Source organism: Callospermophilus lateralis, chromosome 3 (genome assembly GCF_048772815.1).
Source record: "Callospermophilus lateralis isolate mCalLat2 chromosome 3, mCalLat2.hap1, whole genome shotgun sequence".
In the NCBI taxonomy this organism is placed as follows: Eukaryota; Metazoa; Chordata; class Mammalia; order Rodentia; family Sciuridae; genus Callospermophilus; species Callospermophilus lateralis.
This window is the reverse complement of record NC_135307.1, coordinates 65,739,732-65,765,383: the sequence shown is the minus strand read 5'-3', so window position 1 is coordinate 65,765,383 and position 25,652 is coordinate 65,739,732. Positions and strand designations below refer to the sequence as shown.

The window sequence follows — 25,652 nt, the reverse complement described above, 5'->3', positions numbered from 1 at the left end:
TTACCATTATTTATAGTGTAGGTTTTTTTTTTGCTGACAGAACTTTATTTTTCAGCCTTTTTGTTTTCTGGGAAAATCTTAGTATTGCCCTCATTTTTGCAGTATGTTTTCACTGAGTATAGAATTCTGAGTCAACATTTTTCCTTCTTAGATATTTTAGGATGTTGTTCCACTGTGTTGTGACTAGCATTGTTTTTGACACGAAGTTATGTTCCCTTTCTTTTTCCCTGTAATATTTTTTTTCTTGTTACTGATAGTTTTCTCTCTGTATCTTGTTTTTCAGCAGTTTTATGTACATTGAAAATTTATATAGGAAAGGCAGCAGAATACAACAGACTCCAGAATGGCAATATGTAAATCAATGGTTGTGCAACTGAAGTGATTCTGCAATCTGTATATGGGGTAAAAATGGGAGTTCATATCCCACTTGAATCAAAGTGTGAAATATGATATATCAAGAACTATGTAATGTTTTGAACAACCTACAATAAAAATTAATTAAAAAAAAAAAAAAAAGAAAATTTATCCTGCTAGTAATTCTCTGTATTCCTTTGATCTATAGTTATATTTCACTTACTTTGGAAAATTCTTTGCTAACATCTTTAAAAATGTGTCTTTAGGCTCATTCTGTTTCCCCTTACCTTCTTGAACACCATTTGCACATGTTTTAGGTCAGTTGTTATTGTCCCACAGCTTTTGAATTCCATATCTTTTTTCTCCTCCTTGGGTTTCATGCAGAATAATATCTATTGATCTTTCCTCAAACTCATTGTTTTCACCTTTAATTTTTTGATGATACTTTGAAGTTCTTTTTGTTTTTATGTTTATTTAGCATTTCTTCTCTGCTGAATTTCTCATTCATTTGTATTGCCCAAATGTTCCAAGAGTTTCTTTTAATATATTGATCATAATTATTCTAAATGTATTATCTTAATGTTCCAACACATTCATTTGAGTCTGGTTCTGATGTTTGCCTTTGAGAGTGGTTTGCTTTTCTTGCTTTTAAAGAGAATCTCATAATTTTTTGGTATAGTATAGAAATTGTACATTAAGGGCTACAAAGACTGAGTTGAATTGTGTTTATGATCTGCATGGGTACCCTTTTTCTTTGAGAGTGTGTCTACATAGATTGGGGCATGGGGTAGGGATATGTCAGTCTCTAATTGAGTTTGGTTTCTTGTTGTTATTGTAGTAGTTAACTGCACTAAATCACATTTAAAATCACTGCAATAGTGAGCTGTTGCTGCATCATTCTTGTTGTGGAGCTAAGGGTGCTAATAGTGTTTACACTCTGTCCTTAGCCTTAGCAAGTCTTTGGATTTCTGCATTACAGAATGATCTCTTGCCACGTTCTTTGTAATAGTTAATGAACAATGTGCATTTTATATGGATTTTTGTTAATATTTTGTTATCTTTTTAAAAAATATTGTAATTTTATTTTGAAAGGCAGTTAATTTACTTTCGGATCATTTTGATTCTTTTTTGCATCTTATTTGTAACCCCCTTGAGGACTTTGCTAGCATAGCATTTATTCCTGGGCTGGAGTCAATAAACTTTGGTTTATGAGACAAATCTGGTCCACAGCATGTTTTTGTATAGTTCATGACCTAAGAATGGTCTTTACATTTTTTAAGGGTTATAAAGAAACAGAAATAAAAATTAAGAATATATGACAGAGCCTGTATATGTGCCATGTAGCCTAAGATGTTTGTTGTCTTGCTCATGCAGAAAACATTTTTTTGATTTCTGATTGCTTAACCCTAACTTCTATGATGTTTTATTAGGATTTTACTGAATGCTCCAGGCTTTCTATGTGGTGTTTTCACTATATTTGGTTGGAATTCTACTCTCTGAGAGACTGATAGATTTTAGTTATCCATGTTTAATTTTGTTTCCTGTGATAATTTTCCTGTTAGCAGCCTCAGGAACTCTTACTCTGCATGTACTTCTTAGTATGCATATGTATCTTAGTATATAGCCAAAGACTCAAAGGATCTCCTTTACAAATTTCTGAAGGTTTTTCTCTGGACAGCTACATCCTCTTTAGTACATTGACCTGCAAATTCTACCCACCTTAAACATTCTGAACTTGGATCTCTGTCTTCTCTTCTGAGGAAGATGGGTGTGCTTTGTTTGAGTTATGCCTTTGTGTGTTGATGTTCAGTAAATGCTCCTAGGCAGCTGCAGTGATCAATATTAACTTTATTGTTAACATTCTTTCAGGCATTGCAAATGTGTCTGTCCATTGCTCCATATCTGAAAACAATTTTCCTTAAAACAAAACAAAAACAAAACAAAAAAACTCCCAAATAACCTTTCATGATGCTGGGGATCAAACCTAGGGGCTTGCATGTGCTAGGCAAGTGCTTTATCAATAGCCATATCCTCAGACCCTTTAAATATGTTAAAGTTTTCTAGTTTTTAATGTGTGAGACTATGCCAATTTTCCCATCATGGTTGGAGGTGGAACCCTGTTTAATAAATATTAAAACCAAAAATTCTGATATTTTAACCTGTTTAATCTTTATTTTCTAGAATTTTTTTTGGTTTTATAGTTTTTATTAAGGGTATTTGCAGGATATGTAGGACATATAATTAAGAATCACTTTTGTCCTGCATCTTGAATTTCATTTGTGTGTCCTAAGCTTTGTACAACTTGCTGAGAACAGAAAATAATACATTAATTGAAGACTGACTCCTTAGCTTAGTATGGAAGGTAGATATAATATATTAATTATCTATTGCTACATAATAAATTGCCCAAAGATACAGTCTCAGAAGTTCAGTCAATGGTTGTCCAACTCTGTAGCTCCGGGCCTGTGGGGAGGCTGAACATCGTGGCTTAAGGGTGTAACTGAGGAGCATTGCTCAGTTCTTGGCAGCCAAGAAGCAGAGAGAGAAAGAGGGAGTGCCCTTAGGGAATGTCTTGCCAACCCTTTTGAGCACTCCCACAGTGATCTACCTCCTCCAGCATATTCCAGCTGTCTTAGTTACCAACCGGTTAGTCCATTGAAACTAGGGTGGAGGTGGAATGATCAGGTTACATTTCTCATAATTTAATCACTTTATCTCTGAATATTTTCTGCATTAAAGTAGAGCTTTTGTGGGATACCTCATTCAAACCATAATAGCTGGATCATCTGGCTGTGCTATATCATCTAGCTCAGTTCTTGCAAAAGCCTTCCATCAAAATGTGTACCAAAGTTGCTGTCATCTCAAAGTTTGATGGGTGATGGTTCAATTCCAGGGTCACTCATGTGGTTGTTGGCAGAATTTAACAACCTTGTGAGGTACTTGTGGCCTTAGGACTGAAGATCTCAGTTCTTTATTGGTTATTGACTAGAGGCTGCCCTTATTTCCTTTCATGGGCCTTTCATTAGGACAGTTCACAGAATGGTAGCTTGTTGTATCAGAATGACCAAGCGGACTGAGCAAGCAGAGAATATGCGAACAAACAACTTCTAATCTTTTATAACCTTATCAATTTTCTGTATCCAATTTAAGAAGCAAGTCACTAGGTCTAGCCCACACTCAAGAGGAGATAACACAAGGGCATGAATACTGGATATAGGGATCATTGGTGAGCTTTTCTTTTTTTTCCACCCAGTACAAAGGATTCAACCCAGGGGTGCTTTTCCTTTGAGCTCCCCTTTATTTGAGATAGAGTCTTCCTAAGTTGACCTGGCTGGCTTCAAACTTGAAATCCTCCTGCCTTAGCCTCCTGAGTTGCTGGGACTATCAGCATGTGCCATGGTGCCAGCTGTTGGAAGCTATTTTAGAAGCTGCCCACAATCAAATATGGCATATTAATTATAATAAATAATTTAATTGGCTCTATAAAATAATGTAACAGCATTAACATATACTGAATAATGATTTACTTTGTGTTGTGCTAAATGTTTCCCATAGATTATTTTATTTAAGCCTTTCCCAATGTTCTCTGGAAGAAATAGTGTGCATTATTGCTGTTTTACAGGTTAAAAAAATAGAAACTCAGTGAGGTTATCTAGCCATGATACAGTAGAACTGAGACTTAAGTACAAGCACTGTTGATTCTAGGACACATAATTTTAATCTCCACATTTTATCAGCATTAAAATAAAATTATCTTTTATTAATACTTCTTCTGAGCCAAGCATTTTAATAAATACTTTATGTATATGAACCTCATTTAAGCCTCACAGCAACTCCTTTAAAACTCCTGATCTTACTGATTCTATACACCAGCTTCCAGATTTAAGAAGTACTTTTAAAAATTACATTTATTTGTTATTCCAGAGATATTAAGCAAAAATAATTTAGTTTCTCTAAACTGCAAAAGAAGTGAGCCATTTAAAAACCTCAGTACCTTTAAAAAGGGATATTCCTAATTAAATAAATTTGCAGAAGGAAGTCTGACACCTTTCAGTCCTTAATATTCTGTTAAAGAAGGGTACTAGGTGACTCTAAAACAGGCATAAATTCAACCCACCCTGATAAGAAATTCGGTAAATACAGCTACATGAATTTTTGCCAGAAATTACCTCATGATAAGATAATGTTTACATATGTAATTAATATTGAAATATTTTTTACTAATAAATTTTAAATACTTTCACTAACAATTGCAGAAAGGAGTGGCTTTCATGTCTCTCAGACTGTCTAAAATCACACTGTTGTCTTTGCAATGTGAATATTCTAGAGGCAGAAAATAAGAAAAGAGAAATTATTTTAACATGGTTTACAGGTGAACCATTAGGTTGCTGATATTATAGCTTTTTAGATCAGTTCATTGGTCTGAAAATATACCTATATGTTGAAAATAAATTCTTAAATTTAGAATTGTTTTTATTTTTTAACCATTTTCCTTAATGATAGTACTTTCTCTGCAATCATATTTCTTACATGGGGTATAAATGCAGTTGACACTGATATACTAGGTATGTCATGTATGGCATTCTTCTCTCATTCACTTATTTATTCATTCAAAAGTATTCATAATGTTTTGAATAACCAATTAAAAAAAAAACACAAAAGTATTCATTTGCCTACTTAGAGCCAAGTACTGTCCTGTGTGCTTAGGGTGTGTCAATGAACTAAACAAAAGTTATGGAGTTCTATTTTAGAAAGCATGGTTCAAACAGTTAGTAAACATCATAGGTAAGTAAGCAGGCATGCACCATGGTTAGTCTATAGGGAGAAAAATTCTATATCCACATCTTAAAATCATGCTAATGAAACTACATAGAAAACTACTCATTTTTAAGCTTGACTTGGTTTACTTGACCCCATTTTTAAATATTGGGTAAGTAAAATCCTGGGAAACATTCCCTCCAAAAACTGAGTTAAATGATGTCATTAATAAAGAAAATGGGGTTGGGAGGGAGAGCAAGGGAGGAAGATTACCTCTAGATAGGGAATAGGGGTGGGAGGGAAAGGGAGGGAGAAGGGGAATAGCATGGAAGGTGAAAGGAGACCCTCATCATTATACAAAATACATGTATGAAGATGTGAATTTGGTGTCAACATACCTTATATATAATCAGAGATATGATAAATTATTGTATAATGGTGTATTAAGACTTATAATGCAAAATAAATTAAAAAAATAGTACAAAAAGAGCACACATGGAAAAAAGTAATAAAAAAGGATACAAATAATAATAAATATTAGGATGTGGGGGAAAGGTACATTCATACATTGTTGCTGGGACTGCTAATTAGTACAACCACTCTGGAAAGCAGTAGGTGCTTCCTTAAGACTAGCCACATCAACACAATATAACCCAGCTGTCCCACTCCTTGATATTTATCCAAAAGAATTAAAATCAGCATACTATCAAAATATAGGCACATAGTATTTTTAGTATGAAATTCACAATTATAGAATTTGCTGGTAAAGAGAACTGGAAAATATCTTGCTAAGTGAAATAAGAAGAAAATCAATAAAAACAGAAAATCAAGGGTTGGACCATATGGAAGCAAAAGAAGGGGAAAAAATGGGAGGAGGGAATTGGATTTTATAAAGATATAGGGAAGACCAGTGGAGTGGAAGGAGATGGAGAGGGAGGAGGGAAAGGAAAGGGGAGGAAATACAGGGCAATTTTGAAAAAAATAAAAAAGAAAATGACCATGTTTTGCTCCTACAATAATCTCTTGCTTTTTACAACTCATAATCTCATTATTGCTATATTGTGTAGTAAATTAATATCTTGGATTTTTTTCCCCCAGAACTGGAAATTAAACCAAGGGACATTCTACCACTGAGCAACATGACAGCCCTTTTTTTATTTTGAGACAGTCTCTCATTAAGTTGCTGAGGTTGACCTTGAACTTGGGATCATCATGCCTGAGCCTCCCAAATCACTGGAATTACAGGCATGCTTCACTGTGCCTAGTTTATCCTGGGTAGTTTTGTTAATGGTTTAATAAAATCTAAAGTACTTTGTATTACAAAATTTATGTTTCTATAAACATTTGTTACTATTTAAGTTATATCATTTGCTAGCTTTGAATATTCATGATAATTTTTTTTGTTATAATTCCAAGTAAAATTTTCAGCACATCTTATTTTTATCATAAATTATTCTTATTTTTAGAATACTGTCTTTGTGGTTGTTTATAATAGTTGTCTTTCTGATTTTTTTTTTTGCTATGAAGCGAAAGATAAAATTTTAATACGTATCATAATAGCTTGGAATTAAATGGGATATAGGTTCAGCATATGGTTTGATAGCATTTTTCAGTGTTGTCACAAAATATTAACTCAAATGTTAGTTCTTAACAGTTTTTGTTGACTTAATTAAATTCATTCCTTAGGTCATCAGAGTGGATTCATTTTTTAATTTTTTAATCAGGAAACTCTTGAGTGTCTACATTGTTTCTACATAAAATTATAAGTATACCTCATGTTACAAGATCTTTTACCTGAAATGTGAAATAGACATGAATTATTCTTATGTTTTGAAGAATAGATTGGGATACCTAAGATTAGAGGAATAGGGTTTTGAGAAGGATTTTTGAGAAAGGGACAGGAGTTGACAAAAAAGAGTATCATTGATAGATTTGAGAATATTATTAAAACAATAGATATCAGATTTTCATTTGGGATACTACCTTTCTGTTTTCAAACAGTTCTCAGTGAGTACAGTTCTTTTATGTTTTAGTCAGTATACAACACTAAGATCATGGTAAATAGTGTAGAAATAAAATAGTGTTTCTACTGAGTAGAATAGGGGAATAGGGAAAAATAGGGGTGGAGAAACAACTCATGAACTCATATGCTATGTTGCAGGAGTTGTTTTTCCACACCTGCCTCAGGCATCCTGTACCTCTTGCAGAAGGTACACTGGGTTAACCCCAGGTACCCTGTCAGCATCTGATGGACAAACCAGCAGTCTGCCTACCCTGGCTATACTCTTGAGCCAACTCCAGCTGGTTTCTTGCACAGGCACACTACAAGAACCTCCTGATGGATCTTTACTTTTCTGCTCATTAAGACTGATTAACACATGTACTCACACATCCCTTAACTATATAATTAGATACAATAACGTTGAGCAGGGTTTCACAAAGGGAGTTCCCAATTCCAAAGAACTTCATCTACTTCGAATCCTTACTTTTGAATACTAATTTTCTTAAACAATATAAACCACAACCCACCTAGGTCTGTGCCACAGCTCAGGTCTTGAGCATGCACACATCTTCTTTAGTCTGTCTTTTGCTTTTTCAATAAACCTCTTCCTTTGCTACTGAAACTTGATGTATATTGAAATTGCTTTCCCAGAGAGGTCTAGAGCCTAAAGGATTCAAGTAGAAGTCTATGCTTCAAGAGACTTCTTTGGAACTCTTACTAGTGATACAATGACACTCATTTGAAGAGATTTTCTCCACTTTGAATACTTGGTTATTTATAAACCTATGAAATTTGAGGTTTGGAAGTAAAAAAATAGTGGCCCTGTCAAAATTTTGAAACTTTTCTATTTAATATTTAATCTTTTGTAACTGTTTAATTAGTGGTCATGTGCTACTCAAATTCAATCTTATACACAGTAAATGCCCCCCCCACCGCCCCGTTTCAGGGGAACAAAGATCAAACCCAGGGACTCTACCACTGAGCTATATCCCCAACTCCACAGAAACTATTATTTTTTTTTCTCTTTTACAAGGAACTCTGTGGCTGGACAAATGATTTATTTTCTATACTCTGGAATTGTCAAATGGCTTTAAATTAAATTTTTGCTTACAAATTCTTTGGGAGAAACTAATTTTTGTTTCCAAGAGAATTCTAAAAATAATGATGGACTGATGACAAATGAAACATGTAACTAAACCTGGGAAAGCGTATGTATTTGTACTTTAAATGAATAGTAAAGATTTAACTGGATTAGATTTGTTGTGATTATTGGTATTTTTAATAAATTTCAGGAAAGTGTAATCTAGCCTGATCCATTTGAACTTTTGCTTGTAATGTGTGGAGTAGTTGCCAGGTGATTAATGGCCATGATAGCCTTTGCTTCTCTAATATGCATGCTGACTTTAGAACTTTTACTAAAAATGACAATTCAAACTGTCACCTACAGAATTAAGTGGTAAAATGGCAACTGAGCAGTGAGATGGAGGGGATGGAGTTGAGAATTTTAGGAATGAATTCACTCATACAGAGAACATGTTTTTCTTTGAAATAATGAACATATTAGTATGAAATATTTAATGGAAAATTTTTTGGTTTTGATTAGTCAAAGATACAATCTTTTACTTGCTATGTAAGCACTATTGAACAGCTGAAAGAAGGAAAAGTGATGATGGCACTAGGAGGACTTTTAGGCATAGAGCTAATTAAACTGTTAACTAATAGAGCCCTAATATATGTGGTTGATTTAGCATGCATATTTAAGCTTTTACTTTTTACTTGTTATTAGGTGGTTAGATTATCTTCCAACCTGTTGGCCAGCCAACACCCATGTGTTTCCTTTAACTCCATTAATCTCAGTGTCTGCCAAATTACACTTTCAGTAATATAAATACATTTCTTACTCTTTCCGCAGCATGTAGAGTCCATGAAGCACAGGACAGTAAAGCTTCCTACTCCTATCACCACAAGGATCTCTTTCAAAGATTCACCACAGGACTACCAGAGAGACTAATTTGAAGCATCATGTGTTGAAACAACAGAAGTCTTTTCACCTGTTCACTTACTAGAAACAGTTACAATGTTTTCAATTCTTTGAGCTCCAGGAAGCCAGGGAAGTGAGTTGAAAATCTGAAAATGCGGCCATGGACTGGTTCCTGGCGTTGGATTATGCTCATTCTTTTTGCCTGGGGAACCTTGCTATTTTATATAGGTGGTCACTTGGTTCGAGATAATGACCACCCTGATCACTCTAGCCGAGAACTGTCCAAGATTCTGGCAAAGCTTGAACGCTTAAAACAGCAGAATGAAGACTTGAGGCGAATGGCTGAATCTCTCCGGTAGGTTATAAAATCCTGACGGAAGAACAATGAAATGTTGTACTTTGTTTTTAGATATAAAGCCTCATTCAGCTGTTGAAAATAGGCAATAATTTCTGTAAACTGATGTCTTTACAAAAATTTAACTGTCTTAATGTAGGGTATTTTTAAAAAAAATTTAGTTAAAAATGGAAACAATACCTTATTTATTTTTACGTGGTGCTGAGGATCAAACCCAGTGCCTCATGCATGCAAGGCAAGCACCCTACCACTGAGCCACAACCCCAGCCCCATTATAGAGTATTTTTTATACTAATGATACCTGTTTATATTCAATATAGAGAATTCTCCATAGTGGCATATCATGTCTTGCATATGAATCTTATAGAAAAATTGGGCGATTTAATTTTAAAACATTTTATTTATGGTTATCTTTTGCATTGTGAAAATTTTGATAAATTGAACCCAAACTATATATGATTTAAATGAGTATATATTAAAATTCTTATCACATGGGCTATAACAAAGACATTATAACTTTTTAGAGTCTTGAGTTAGTCTAACTATAACTTCTTAAAATAAAGAAACAAAAATTCACTATTGAATGAAACAGTTGGATCTGGAATGTGGAGAATGATCAACATTGCTGCTTCTAATGTGACATCTATTTGAAGGCATCAATTGTTTGAGAAACAAAGTTTCCTATTTTCATGGAAAAAATATAAAGTTTATGTAGGTGATCTATATTTTTTCAAAATAACTGAGTTTAAAGGTTATGTAACATTTTCTAATTCCTCCACTTTAAATATGAAGATAATCATGTATTATATGCTTGCTATCTCTCAATACTGTTAAGGCTAGAAATGAAGATTTGAGAATCTTTACATTAGAGGTGGTATTTGACTCTAAAGAGAAGTGTAGAGATAAAGAACTGAATGTTATTTTCCTTTTGAGAAACAAATAATGAGTGAAAAGTGGAAGCATTTAATATTTTAAAATTTTTATTTCTTTTTTACTAGTTCTTTTAGATTATACATGACAAAAGAATTCATTTTGATGTAATTATAAAAGCATGGAATATAATTTGTTCTATTTCAGTCCCCGGTATGTCTCCTTCCCTATCCTCAAGCCACCCTCTGTTCCCTTCCCTCTATTGTACTGATCATTCTGCAATTATAGGTCTTTTTTTTTTTTTAAATTAGTATCTTGTGGATGTACAGGATGGTGAGGTTCACTGTGGTAAACTCATATATGTACATAGGAATGTTAGGCCAGATTCATTCCCACTGTCTTTCCCTATCCCATTTTTCTCCCTTCCCTTCATTCCCTTTTGTCCACTCCACTGATCTTTCTTCTATTCTCTAGCCCTCTTATTTTGCATTAATTTCAGAATATTAGAGAAAATATCCAACCTTTGACTTTTAGGGACTGGCTTATTTCACTTACCGAGAACCGCTTTATTGTCAGACAGCAGAGGTATTTATACCTAACTCATTATACACAGCTTGTTTCAATTAACATCATCCAGATACATCAATCAGCCATCAAGGAATCCTCATCATCTTAATTACACCCAGCTTAACTCAATTAACATAAACTAGATACAGCAGTCAGTCATTAAGGAATCTCCACACTTAATGGCTCGCTGGTGTTACTTCTCTAACCACTCCCTCTGGCAAAGTGCCAGGCGCCATCTTGACTTGTTTAAGGACCCTAACATCCAGTTCCAGCCATTTACTGGCAAGTGCCCTGGAGTCATTCTTCTTTATGGCTGAGTAATATTTTATTGTGTATTTATACCACATTTTCTTTATCCATTCATCTGTTGAAGGACACCTGAATTGGTTCCATAGCTTAACTATTGTGAAACTGTTTTGTGTGCTGCTGTAAACATTGAGATGGCTGTGTCACTGAAGTGTGATGGTTTTTAAATCCTTTTGATATACACCAAGGAGTGGTATAGCTTAGTCAGATGTTGGTTCCACTCCTGGTTTTTTTGAGGAATCTCCATGTTGCTTTCCACAGTGGTTTCAACAATTTGCAGTCCCACCAATATGTATGAATGTACCCTTTTCCCCATATCCTCACCAACATTTATCGTTACTAGTATTCTTGGCAAAGTATTCTTGATATTTGTCATTCTGACTGTAGCGAGATGAAATCTTAGTGTTGTTTTAATTTGCACTTCTCTAATTGCTAAAGGTGTTGAACATTTTTTCAAATATTTTTGACTGTAGTTCTTCTTTTGAGAAGTGTCTGTTTAGTTCCTTTGCCTATTTATTGATTGGATTATTTGGATTTTTTGGTGTTAAGTTTTTGAGTTCTTTGTAGTTCCTGGATGACAACTTCTTAGAGCTCAAGTACTTAATAAGTCTTGCTGTAATTTCATTTATAAATGTTTAGAAACACAGACTAAACAAAAGAGCACAATTTTATATATAGACACATAATTTCAGTAAATAATTGGTCATTTCCTCCTGATTAGACCCTTCCATAGACTTCCTTGGTGGGGCCATGTGAATGTCATCCAAAAGAATTTCATTTTAGAGGGAGGGAATTAATGGAAGAGCTGTAGAGCGATCAGCATTGGGATATTTTTCTCACTATTGTAATTCAGCTAATATTTTAGACTCAATTTGATATATCATTCTTTTTCCTGTAAGAAAAATATGTTTGTAAGCCAGAATATAGAGGATTTAATTCAGTGTCTTTAATATTGGGTCATTTGTTTGAGATAAAGCATTTGGACTAGAGTTGGAAAGCAACCCAAAAGCTTTAAACTGTAATTTTTTAGATTTGGGACAATAATTTTAAAAGCAGTTATCTAATATGCCAAGTTTTTTTGATAGTGTTACAAATTTAGAAAGATAATTTTAAAATCTCTAATTTGAGGTATTAAAATATCAAAGTCCAATGTATGGGAAGTGCCTATGTGTTGGGATTGGGGTGGGGGTAGGGGGAGGCGCGGGCGCGCATGCTTGAGTGTGTGCAAAGTGTGCTTGTTTGACTTATTGATGAATACTTTCCATGCAGTAAAATTTGTTCCTTTTAGCATACAATTCTGAGTTTTGGCAGATATTCTCAGTTGTAATTACTACCACAATCAAGTTAAAAGGATAATTATACCTCCCCTCAGAATTCTGTTATTGTCCTTGTAATAAAGTCCCCACTCACCCACTCCTAACTTTGGCACCTGATGATGTGTTTGTTGTCCTATATTTTTTTCTGTTCTAGAAAGTCATATAAATAGAACCATGCTGTATATAACTTTTTGAGTCTGGCATTTCTTATTCAGCATGATGTATTTGAGATACATCAATGTTATCCTAAAAATTGATGATTCATTCTTTTTTTATTGCAGAGTTGTATTTTTATTCCTTTTTAATTCCATTGTATACATATATCAGTTGTATTTTTTAAAAAACCTGTCAGTCAAGCACTTGTGAGCATTGAGTTCTTTTTATTTTCTTGACATTTGTGAACAAAGCCACCATTAATCTTTGCTCTCTAAGTTTTTATTTCTCTTGGTTAAAGATGTAGGAGTGGGATTGCTGGGTCCTTTGTTAAATACATATTTGACTCCATAAGGAGATCCCAGTGTTTTCTTGAGCACCTGTAACTTTTTGAAATTCCCACCAGTAAGGCTTGAGAGTTCCATTTCTTTTTGACCTTGGTGTAATACTTGTTACTGTCAGTTATTTATTTATTTTTTAAAAATTTTAATATTTATTTTTTAGTTTTTTTTGCGTACTCGCCTGGCATGCATGTGGCCCGGGTTCGATCCTCAGCACCACATACAAACAAAGATGTTGTGTCCACCGAGAACTGAAAAATAAATATTAAAAAATTCTCTCTCCCCCCCCCCATCTCTCTCTTAAAAAAAAATAAATAAGATTTTTGTTCTGTTAATCTAATGAGAGAGGCATGGTAAAGTCGTCATCAATGGTTGTGGATCTATTTCCTTTCAGTTCTGTTGTCCTTTTTATATCTTCAGGTTATTTTTCGTTTCATGAATCCAAATTCAGAACTATTTGATTTTCTGTGACTTGACCCTTTAATCATTATATCATTATATCCTAGGAATATTTTTATGTCTATAAAGTCTTATTTGGTATCAATATCACTACACTAGCTTTTTTTTTTAGTGTTTGTATTATATATACATCTTTTAAATTTTAATTGTGTCCTTAACATTTAAATACAAATTTAAATATTTAAAGTATTTTTTGTGCAGTCTGGCTACCTCTATCACATTTGATTATCTTATCCATCTAAATGTAACTACTGGGCTTAAATCATAAATTTCCTGTTTTTCCCATCTATTTTTTGTCCTTTGCTTCTTTCCTTTCTTTTGGATTGACCAATCTTTTTTTTTTAATTTCCATTTTTTTCAATATAATTGCCAGTATAATTTTAGTTATACATACTTTCAATGGTTACCTTGGGTATTATAAAATACAATTTTTATTATAGTCTATCTTAAGTTAATATTTTTTTCATTGCTCTGGAAATGTTAAAAATCTTATAGTACTTAACCTTTTATACCTCATCCACTTTGGGTGGTTTTATTGTCAGATATATTAACTTAGTATAAGTTATAGACTGAACATTGTAGTGTTATTTAATTTTTTAAAGCATTTTTTATAATTGATCGTAAAGTTTTGCCTTTTTAATGTTTGTTCCTTGCTTTAGTTCAGTTCTTCCATGTTGAATCATTTCCTTCAGCTTTTACTATTTTTTTATAGTGCAGGTTTTGAGTGTAATGAATTCTTACAGATTTTCTTAATTATTTAACCTTTCAGTTCTGAAAGCTATTTTAACTGAGTGTCGAATTTAGATTGGCCATATTTTTTTAAATTAGCATTTTAACTATGTCCTACCATTGTTTCCTAGGTTATCTAGAATATCTTATTTTTCCATAGGGAAAATACTCCTTCCCTTTTTGACAATATTTTAGTTGGGGTTTTTCAGTCAAGATTCCTCATCTTTATAGTCTTTATTGAGAAGTCTGCAATTTTCAAAAGTGTATTGGCTACATTTACATTTTTCTTTTTATCTTTGGTATTAAATTATTGACAGTGATATATCTAGGTATGACTTGGTTTGTTTTTGTCTAACTTGAAATTTGCTGAACTTCTAAAATCTAGGTTTGTTAGTCAACTCTTTGCTGTTGTGATCAAAATACCCAACCAGAACATCTTCAAGGAGGAAAAGTTAATTTTGGCTCTTTCTTAGTTCCTGATCAGCCAACTCCATTGCTCTGGGCTTCAGGTGAGGCAGAACCTCACAATGGAAGGGTGTGGCAGAAGAACCCTGCTCAGCTCTTGGAAGTCAGAGAGAATGAGGAACCAGGAACAAAAAAATATAATCCCCCAGGGGCATGCCCAGAGTGACCTAACTTTTTTAATCACACCCCACCTGTTTCCAGTTACCATTCAGTTAGGCCATTCAAATTATTAATACATCAAATGGATGATTCCACTGATTAGGTCACAGCCCTCATAATCTGATTATCCCACCTCTGGACATTCCTGCATTGTCTATCATATGATCTTTTGGGTAGGGATACCTCATATCCAAACCATAACCCTGGAATTTGATATTTTTTTTCTATTAGTTTTAGGAGATCCTTAGCCATTAGCTCTGCAGGTATGGCTTCTGAGCCATTCTTTTTCTTTTCCCCCTTCCTAAACTGCAGATACATGTATTACTATACTTCTTTTAATAATGTCACACCTATCTTTTATGTTGAAGTCTTTGGTAATATAATTTTTTTTGCAGTTTATTTTGTGCATTTTCTGTTGAACTGTCTATATAACTATTCTTTTTTTTGCTAATTTCATATCTGAATCACCATTTGGTTTACTTTGACTTTTCTTTTGATTATTAGTCAAATTTTTCTGCCTCTTGGCACATCTAGAGATTTTTATTTTTATGCCACATATTGTTTTGTTTTTAAAAGTACTGTGAAGACTAGAGGTTTTCTTGAGATATATTGTGTTGAGATATATTGTCTCTGGGCTTATTATCTCTATCCAGTTCAATTAGGGATCAAACCTTGCCACACTGTGATTTTTGGACAACCTAGCCCCTTTCCTGTTTCTCAGGCATAATTACCCTTAGAATTTTAATTGAGAATTTGGTGGGGTTTTCCTCAGTGAAGGAACTGCCCTTTAGAGATTTTTCTTTTTAGCATTGCTCTTTAGTTTCTTAACCCATAGAGCATCTAAATTTGACTAATATTGAAGAGAAGACTTAGTATGAGATTAAAATCTGTCATAAGTAGTCTTTGTCTTACAAATATCACAAGATAGGAGAAATTTCAGTCCATCTCAAAATTGTGCTGTAGCCTCCCTTGGAGAGCCCCAGGTTCAGTAAGTATATCGTGGAGAAAACTGTGTATTTAGTAGTCCTGCAGTTTACATATTTTTTTTACCATTCTTCTGTGGATATCTAAGCTTGAACCTTATATTGTGCTTAGAATTAGGAAACATCCCTCCAGTAAAAATGTGACTGGTTCTAGATTGCTTCTCTCTGGAATTTTAGTTAATCCTGGCCTTTAAAAGGATTATTTTGTAAGGTATCTTTTTAGAGGCATCATTGTCCTTATTACAATGAGAATAAAATTTGTCATTCTATTCTATAATCTGCTTATAACTAAATCTACTAGAAAATGGTTGGAGTCCATTTTTTCCCAAGTTTGCTTTCATAAAAGAATCCCATTAGTTTCTGTGCCTAGATCCTGGAATTACCCTGGTTCCTACCCTTTTGGGATTTGGTTCTCAAGTTTTCCCATAGATTCCCTTTTAATCTTTTCTCTCATTGTTTCTCCAGTTGGGTGGTAAAAGAAAGTAAGAATTTAAGAGGACTGGAAGTTTATAACAGAGTAATCTTCGTCAACTGATAATGAATTTATTAGGAGAAAGAGACCAAGCTGAGATTTAGACAGTTTGAGGTTGGTATGCTTGCTGAACCTACCAGATAAAAAGTTGGAAAATAAAGTCTAAAACTCAGGAAGAAAGCCAAGGTGAGAAAGATGCCTTTGGGAATCATCCAGATAGAAATGATTGCCAGACAGTGTGTGTAGCACACAGTAAAAATTCCTCCATTCACTCCAAGTGATCCATAGTTTGCCTAAACACAATGGTTTTGAAGAGAACAAAGTATGAAAGTAACATTAGCTACACTTATTTGCTACACCAGCAAAAATCTCTCATATGGTAGGAAAATTAATTTTTCATCAGTATACCTATTATTTCATGGATATAGCAATTGACTATGTTGTAGAGACACACAAGATCATGTGTATTTTTCCATGGTATTGTCATTACCATCTTTTATCAGAACAGACCCTTAAGAGGAAAAAGAATATAATGTTACTTTTATCATTTATTATGTTCTTTTAATTTTCTTCTTTCCACCCAGATTGAATTCATAATACACACTTATACATATGTGATACTGCATTGTAACCTGCCTTTTCATCATATGCACTAAGAAGTATAATCCCACTCCAACTCAATATGTGAAAATTTAGTTCTACAAGTACAAAACCTAAATGAATTTGGATTTAAAATATAATAATCCATTTTACCCATAGTTTTACAAGTGTTTTGTAAGGACAACTTAACATAGTGAGTGATTCATGAGGGATCTTTATCTGTAATAGTAATTTCATGGCATTTTTCTCCAGGTCTTAACTGTGTATTCATTGGGTGTTGGGTGACAGTAGAAAATGATACCATAAAGGATATTAGCTTTAGCTTTTACTCCTAGCATCTTGTTTAGCCTATCAATATTAGCAACAGGAACAGCAAGACAACAAAAACAGTAGTTGTTAATATGTGTTAATGTGTATCAGGCCACCTTCTAATGTGCATTCTTTCTCTCTCCAGATCTCTCTCTCGCGCGCACACACAAACACACACACACACACACACACACACACACACACACGTTTTAAATCCCTGCAATAGATCTATGAATGAGAACTTACATTATATCCATTATATAGATTACAGACAGAGAAGTACATTACATAAGATTTCTGAAGTTTATACAGCTGTGAGCAGTGGATCTGAAGTTCAGACCAAGGCATTGTGGCTTTGCAGCCCATGTTCTTAATCATGTTGCTATGGTGGCTGTAAATGTGATTGCAAAGTCACACACACACAAATGTGCAACTATCTTTTTCCCCCTAATATTCTTTGTATGCTGTGTGTGTAAATCTAGTTGACTAGACTGTATGCTATTGTGAATGTACTCTTTTCTTTTTATCCTATACCACCTACCATTAACTTAATTTGAGAACTATTTGTGATTTTATCTGCTTTTTCAGATTCTTTTATTCCCTATATACCATTATATAGATTTACCAAGGAAAATTATCAGAGATAAAGAAGGGGCATTGCAAAATGATAAATGAGTAAATTCTCTTAAGACATAACAGTCTTTAATGTGTGTGCACTTAACACCAGAGTGTCAGACATTAGGCAAAGTAGGTAAGACAAGGAGAAACAGATAAAGCAACTATGTAGCTAGAGACTTCAATGTTACTCTTATAGTGTTTGATAGATCACATATATGAAAAATCAATAAGGAGATAGTTGACATGAACAGAACTATCAATTAACTTGACCCAACTTATTATTTAAAGAATACTGTATCCCACAACAACAGAATGCACATTTATCACTGAAAACCCTCTTATTTTGATAGACCCTCTGTTGCTTGGATCAGGGTATATCTTAAATGTTCCTTTAGATGGTCTTGTTACAATGAATTAGGAAGTCTGTGTATCAGGAGCTGGTTCATTGAGAAGTATGGGCATAAAGTCAGCTAGAAGTTTATCCTGTAGAGAAAAATTCTTTTTCCTCTTCACTCCAAGTTCTGTTCACTCCCTACCCCCAGCAAAGATGGCTCAATAAAAATCAGTGATGCCTAAGAAGATAAGGTCATGCTTTCTCATTAGGAGTCATAATCACTTTCCTCATTCACATTAATAGTCTCATACATGATATCACCATAGAAAGAAAATTAGGGTAAATTAACTTTCAATATTTGGAAGGTAGTACATGTGTAAGATTTCTGAGATGGCTATATAGTTGTGTGTGGTTTGGATTTTTTTGTTTGTTTTTTGCGCAGGGGCTCTAACCCACAGGGCCTCACACATGTTAGGCAAGCGCTTGACCACAGAGTTACACCCTCAGCTCTTGATTTTGATGAGCAAAAGAAGCAAGTAAATTTACAGTTGCTAAATCATACTTTGTAGAGAGTATTAGTATTATAAACAAGAAGGAAATTGCAAAGTGTAATGAAAGGCATTGGATAAATTGTAGAGTAGAAACGAGAATGAAATTCAGTGATGTATTCATTTTTTTGTTTGTTTTAGATTATTTCGAACTATAGAAAAGTGAAATGCATGCTGTTGTTTATATCTAACCTTTTAGACAGTTGTTATCACTGTGAAATAAAGTACCATGAATTTAGTATTATAGCACAACAGATTTCTTATTTTATAGTTTTGTGGATAAGGAGTTCATGCATAGTTTAGCTAGTATCTTTGCTTTGGGGGATCCATCATAAAGCTGCAAAAGGTGTTGGCTAGATCTTTAGTTTTCTTTCTTTCTTTTTTTATTACATTTTTTTTTGTTGTTGTGGATGGACACAATATCTTTATTTATTTATCTTTTTATGTGGTGCTGAGAATCAAACCCAGTGCCTCACATTTGCCAGGTGAGCACTATACTATTGAGCCACAATCCCAGCCCTATAGTTTTATTTCAGAGTTCAACTGGGAAGAATACAGTTCCAAACTCACCTGATTGTTCTCAGAATTTATTTGCTTGGGTCTTGTTGAATGGTGCCTTTAAATTTTTTTGCTGTTTGGTAGAGACTGCCCTCATTCATTTTTTTCAGTGGAACTCGTCATAGGGTAGCTCACAGGGTAGTAGTTTACTTCATCAAAGGCAGCAAGGGAGAGAATCTGCTAGCAAGATGAAATTTCATTCTTTGTTAACAATCATTGAAGTTACATCCCCTCACCTTGGCAATATTCTGTTGATGAGAACAAATCACAGGTCCCACTCACACCTGGGGTAAGAATTTCTGAAGGGCTTGGTTGCCAGAAAATGGACATCAATGGGGGCATCTTATAGGCACCCACCACATTGTACATGCCTTTTTATATGCTTTATTGTTCTCAGAAGTAATAATAACATTTAACTTTTCATCATGTGTTAGCATTTTACATATACAAGAGTCCCCGGTATCTGCAGAGAATTGGTTCCAGGACCTTCCATGGATATCAAAATCCACCAATGCTCCAAGTTCCATATATAAAATGGTGTAGTATTTGTATCTAACCTATACATACCCTGCTTTATACTTTAAATAGTCCGTAGATTACTTCTAATACCTAATATAATATACATGCTATATAAATAGCTGTTGTACTATGTTGCTTAAGGAATAATTCTCCTCCTGAAAAGAAATGTGTGCATGTTCAGTATAGATGTAGTTTTCTTTTAGGCATACTACATTTTCAATCTGACATTGTTTGAATCTGCAGGTTCAGATACCACAAGTCCACTATACTATCTTATTTAGGAATAAAATTAATTGTTCCATATGACAAGGCTGATAGGTGCTAAAACTGATAGAAGAGCTGAAGACTTTGGGAAGTATATACAGTAATAAAATATAATATCTTTTATTAAACATGAAAAGCTTTAAATAATGCTTCCTCTCTGTTTTTAAATGCTCTAGGGTAGAGGTGGGTGGCATTTTTTATAGCAACAAGAATACTTATCTGGTAATTTGATTATTATCATTATTTCAGTCTAAACATTCCAATACAGTGAACCTCATTTTTTCATGCCTCAGTTTCTTACTTTTCTTGGTTCCTAGTACAAAGATTGAGGGATAAATAATGATTGGATATTCTGAAAGATCTTTAGCTGGGATTTCAAATGTACATGTCTGCTTCTGACTCCTAAAGTGGGTGGATTACAGATATGTACCCCAACACCAATTCTTGGTCAGTAATTTAAATACCAAAATGTGTAGTATAGCAGTTTTCAGACTTTACTGTTTTATCAGATCCACATTGAGGACTTGTTAAAATATAGATTATTGAGCTCAATCCACCAAATTTATGATTTACTGGTTCTGGGTTGGGATCTGAGAATCTGGATTTCTAAGAAGTTCCTAGGTAAATGTTGATGCTACAGTTGAAGGACTACACTTTGAAAACCACTGCTTTTGGAGTTTCCATGGAAGTTATAGCCATTCTAGCATTGTTCTTTCTTTATCAAAAAGAAAAAAATAAGACTCTGATAAAGAACCTAAAGTAAAGTGTAAAATTATTACAGATGTGTGCAATTGTGCCTAGCTCCTAAGGCATTTTTAAAAGTGTTACTGATTGTTTAAGACAGAGCCCAAGTATGTTCTCCTCTGAGAATCTTATCTTTATCCCATTCATCTGGTTTAGGCACCATTTCTCTGTGTTCACTCAGCACCTATGCTTTACTCCTGTCATTGTACTTCCACACTGTATTAGTTTTGAATATAGTTGCTGAATCTTAAATCAGTACCTTTAATCATTTTATTCAGCTTTGTACTTTAGTGTTCAAAACCTGATACTTTGAATAAAATACAGGTGAAATGAATGGATGAATTCATGAATAAGCCCAGTTGTTTTGGGGACCATTTGAATCTGACTGTAAATCAATCATTCCTGTATGCTTAACTGATGACTGTCATTTTAGACATGCTGATTGTACCTTTGTATCTTTGATTTCACATATTACTTTACTTGATACTTTTAGCGCAGTGAATGCTATGAGAATAAATTGGAAAGTCAGACTTCCTGTATTAATCATATAACAAACATTTGTACCTGTAGATTTAATCATGTTGTAATTAAAATTTAGTTTCCCTAGAGGCCATTCTTTTTTTTTTTTTAATTTGTTAATCTCACTTTTTAGCTTTTTGGGTTCCATTGCATTGTGGAGTTTTTAATTGTTCTTGGTGTCTAGCCATAAAATTATTTTCAACAGTTACATAGTAGTTCCCTCTGAAATTTTGCATTCTCTTATCATTGGAAAAGATTTTAGAAGCAATGTTTTTATAGACCAGGTTACCATTTATTAACCATTTGTTAACTGCAATTTATTAACCAACCGAAAGATCAAGGAAAGCTTTTGTAAGTGACTTATGTAGACTCTAGTTAAGTGATATTCAATTGGTGTGATTGCTGAACATAATAAGCAGAGAAAGCGGGGCAGGGAGAAGAGATAATACTGAGTCAAATACAATGCACTTAGCATATCCAATAACTTGTTTTTTTTGTCATGGGTATTTTTTACTACAGTTATTAATGAATATTAATTGCAGAAGCTAATGAGTTTCATTGTGATATTTCCATGCATATATATTTTGCCAAACACTTGGTCCCTTATCCCTGATTGGCATCTGGTAATTTGATTATTATTATCCAATAACAAGGACATGGTTTTGAGAAAAAGAAAAAATGTTTATTGCTTTGCTCACAAAGGAGAAATATACGGGATTCCTGTCCCAGAGGCTTTGATTCTGCCCATCAGCAGGAACAGGGCATTTAAATAGTTGATTCAAAACCTAGATTCCACATGTTCTCTGTAGGAGTTGTAATTTACTTGTTAATTTGGGAAACAGTCATTTCTGAGATGTTCTGGTATACCATCTCCAAAGTCTGAATTACTTCCTTCTTATGGTGGGTTTGTACTCAAGGACAAATAACCCTATCGAGGATGGGGAAGAAAGATAATCCTGTTTCCCCTGAGATTAGGGAGGGGGCAAGATTAGGAAGGAGCAGGGAGAGAGGAAGAGAAAGAAACATGTCCATTTTAAAAATTAGAATTGGAAGGGTCATATTCAAAACATAAAGTGGACCAGTGTTACAGTATAACATGTTTTGATCATATCTACCTTCTATATTACCCTCGTTTATCCTCCCCTGCAATTCTGGTCCCCTTCTACTTTCCCCTTCTACTTTTCTTTTTTTAAAGAATAGATATTACCACTTCCCCATATGAGAGTAAACATGGAATTCTTTCTCATCTGGCTTATTTCACTTAACATGATGATCTTCATTTCTGTTTTCCTGATGATGATATTATTTCTTTGTATGACTGAATAATATTCCATTGTGTATATATGCAAAGTGATTCCTTTGAATTTATACCAGAAACATTTGAGCCGGATTCAATGATAGTTATACTTTAGTTTTTTGAGGAACATCCATATTGTTTTCTATAGTAGCTGTAGTATTTTACATTCCTACCAATAGCATATAAGGATTCCTTTTCTCTACATATTTTCCAGCATTTCTTATTTTTGCTTTCATGATAATAGCTTGTCTGACTGGGGTGAGATGGAATTTCAGTGCAGGTTTTTTGATTTGCATTTCCCTGATGGTTGAGGATGTTGACATGTTCTTGTGTTTATTAGCCATCTGTACTTCTTCTTTTGAGTTGTATCTTTTCAGCTCATTTTCCCACTTATTGATTAGATTATTTATTCTTTAGGCATTAAAATTTTTTTAGTTCTTTGTAATTCTGAATTTTAATCTTCTGTCAGAGGAAGAGCTAGCAAAGATTTCCAGCCATGTGGTAGGTTGTCTCTTTCCTCTGTTGATTGTTTTCTTTGCTGTTCAGAAGCTTTTTATTTTGAGGTAATCCCATTTGTTATTTCATAAACTAGTGGAGTTCTATTCAGTAAATTGTTGCCTGTACCAGTATCTTGAAGTTTCCCCTATGTTTTTTTTTTTTTTTTTCCCTGTAGTTTCTGAGTTTCAGGTCTTACATTAAGGTCTTTGATCCTTTTGCACTGATTTTTTTGGTACTTCGGAATGAACCCAGGGGCACCTAACCATTGAGCACATCCCCAGCCTTTGTTTGTATTTTATTTGGAGGGGTCTCACTGAGTTGGTTAGCACCGCACTAATTTACTTGGGCTGGCTTTGAACTCATGATCCTCCTGCCTCAGCCTCCTGAACTGCTGGGATTATAGGCATGTGCGACTGTGCCTGGCCCTGTACTGATTTTTTTTTAATGCTATTATCTCCTTTGTTGAGAAACACATGGTTGCAGATGTGTAAGTTTGTTTCTGGGGCCCTTATTTTATCCCATTGGTCTAGATTTTTTTTTTTTTTTTATTCCAATACCATGCTCTTTTTGTTACGGTGACTCTGTACTATATTTTGAAATCGGGTACTGTGATGCCTTTTGCATTGCTCAGGATTGCTGTGGCTATCTGGAGTCTTTTGTGCCTTATCAATTTTAGGATTGATTTTTCTACTTCTGTGAAAAAATGGCATTGGTATTTTGATAGAGACTGCACTGAATCTGTAGAATGCTTTTGGTAGAATGGCAGTTTTAAGGATATTATTTCTTCTAGTCTATGAATATTGGAGATCTTTATATCTTCCAGTGTCTTCTTCATTATTTTTCTTTAGTATTTTATAATTTTCTTTGTAGAGTTATTCATCTCCTTATGTAGATATATTTTTAGACCTTTAAAATCTAGATTTTTAAATGTAGAAATAAAGGCTGGTATGAATGGAATTGTTTTCCTGATTTCCTTGATAGGAAGTTTATTATTGGCATATAGGTAAACTACTGGATTTCTTTTTTTGCTACCCGGTATTGAACCCAAAGGTGCTTAACCACTGAGACACATCTCCAGCCCTGTATATATTTTTATTAACTTATATATGACAGCAGAATGCATGACAACTCTTATTACACATATAGAGCACAATTTTTCATAAAGTATATTAAAGCCAATTGGTGTCTTCATACCTGTACTTTGGATAATAATGATCCTCACATTCCAACATCTTTAATAACCCCATGCCCCCCTCTCTTCCCCTCCAACCCCTCTGCCCTATCTAGAGTTCATTTATTCCTCCCATGCTCCTCTCTCTGTCTCACTAGCATTAGAAAACATTCTAACTTCATTTAGCATTATCTTTTCCCACACCATCATTTACCTGTAAATGCCATGATTTTATTCATTTTTATTGTTGAGTAATATTCCATTGTGTATATATGCCACATTTTTTTAATTCATTCATCTATTGAAGGGAATCTAGGTTGGTTCCACAGTTTAGCTATTGTGAATTGTGCTGCTATGAACATTGATGTGGCTGTGTCCCTGTAGTATGCTGTTTTTAAGTCCTTTGGGTATAGACCAAGGAGAAGGATAGATGGGTCAAATGGTGGTTCCAAATAATATCCTTAAAATTGCCATTTTACCAAAAGCATTCTACAGATTCATTGCAGTCTCTATCAAAATACCAATGTAATTTTTCACAGAAGTAGAAAAATCAGTCCTAAAATTGATAAGGCACAAAAGACTCCAGATAGCCACAGCAATCTTGAGCAAAAGGAATGCAAAAGGCATTGCAGTATCTGATTTCAAAATATAGTACAGAGCCACTGTAACAAAAAGAGCATAGTATTGGAATTAAAAAAAAAAAATTTAAACCAGTGAGATAAAATAGGGGCCCCAGAAATAAGCTCACACATCTGCAGCCCAATTTTCCATGAAATCTCCATACTGCTTTCCATATTGGCTGTACCAGTTTGCAGTCCCACTTGCAGTGTATGAGTGTATCTTTTTTCCCACATCCTCACCAACATTTATTGTTGTTTGTCTTAATAATAGCTGCCATTCTTACTGGAGTGAGATGAAATCTTAGAGTGGTTTTGATTTGCATTTCTCTAATTACTAGTGATGATGAACATTTTTTCATACATTTGTTGATTGATTATATATCATCTTCTGAGAAGTGTCTGTTCAGGTCCTTGGCCAATTTATTGATTGGGGTATTTGTTTTTCTAGTGTTTAGCTTTTTGAGTTCTTTATCCCTAGAGATTAGTGCTCTATCTGATGTGTGAGAGGTAAAGATTTGTTCCCAAGATGTAGGCTCACAGATTGTTTCTTTGGCTGAGAAAAAACTTTTTAGTTTGAGTCCATCCCATTTATTGATTCTTGGTTTTAATTCTTGCGCCAAAGGACTCTTATTAAGGAAGTTGGGGCCTAATCCCACATGATGGAGATTAGGGCTTACATTTTCTTTTATTAGATGCAAGGTCTCTTTTTTTATTTCTAAGTCCTTGATCCATTTTGAATTGAGTTTTGTGTATAGAGATAGGGGTTTAATTTTGTTGCATATG

At 34.0% G+C, this 25,652-nt stretch overlaps 1 protein-coding gene across 3 annotated transcripts in view; it reads left to right on the top strand.

Annotated features, from left to right (window-relative positions):
* The window catches only part of Fut8 (fucosyltransferase 8), a 316,775-nt gene that overhangs the window by 142,568 nt on the left and 148,555 nt on the right, over positions 1-25,652 (top strand). The window contains exon 3 of one of the 3 annotated variants that reach the window (XM_076848320.2): positions 9,027-9,450. The exons of the other annotated variants lie outside the window; for them this stretch is intronic. Within the exon in view, the coding sequence (XP_076704435.1) occupies positions 9,248-9,450 (203 nt within the window). The 5' untranslated portion in view covers positions 9,027-9,247. The remainder of the gene's footprint in view (positions 1-9,026; positions 9,451-25,652) is intronic. 3 annotated transcript variants of the gene reach the window in all.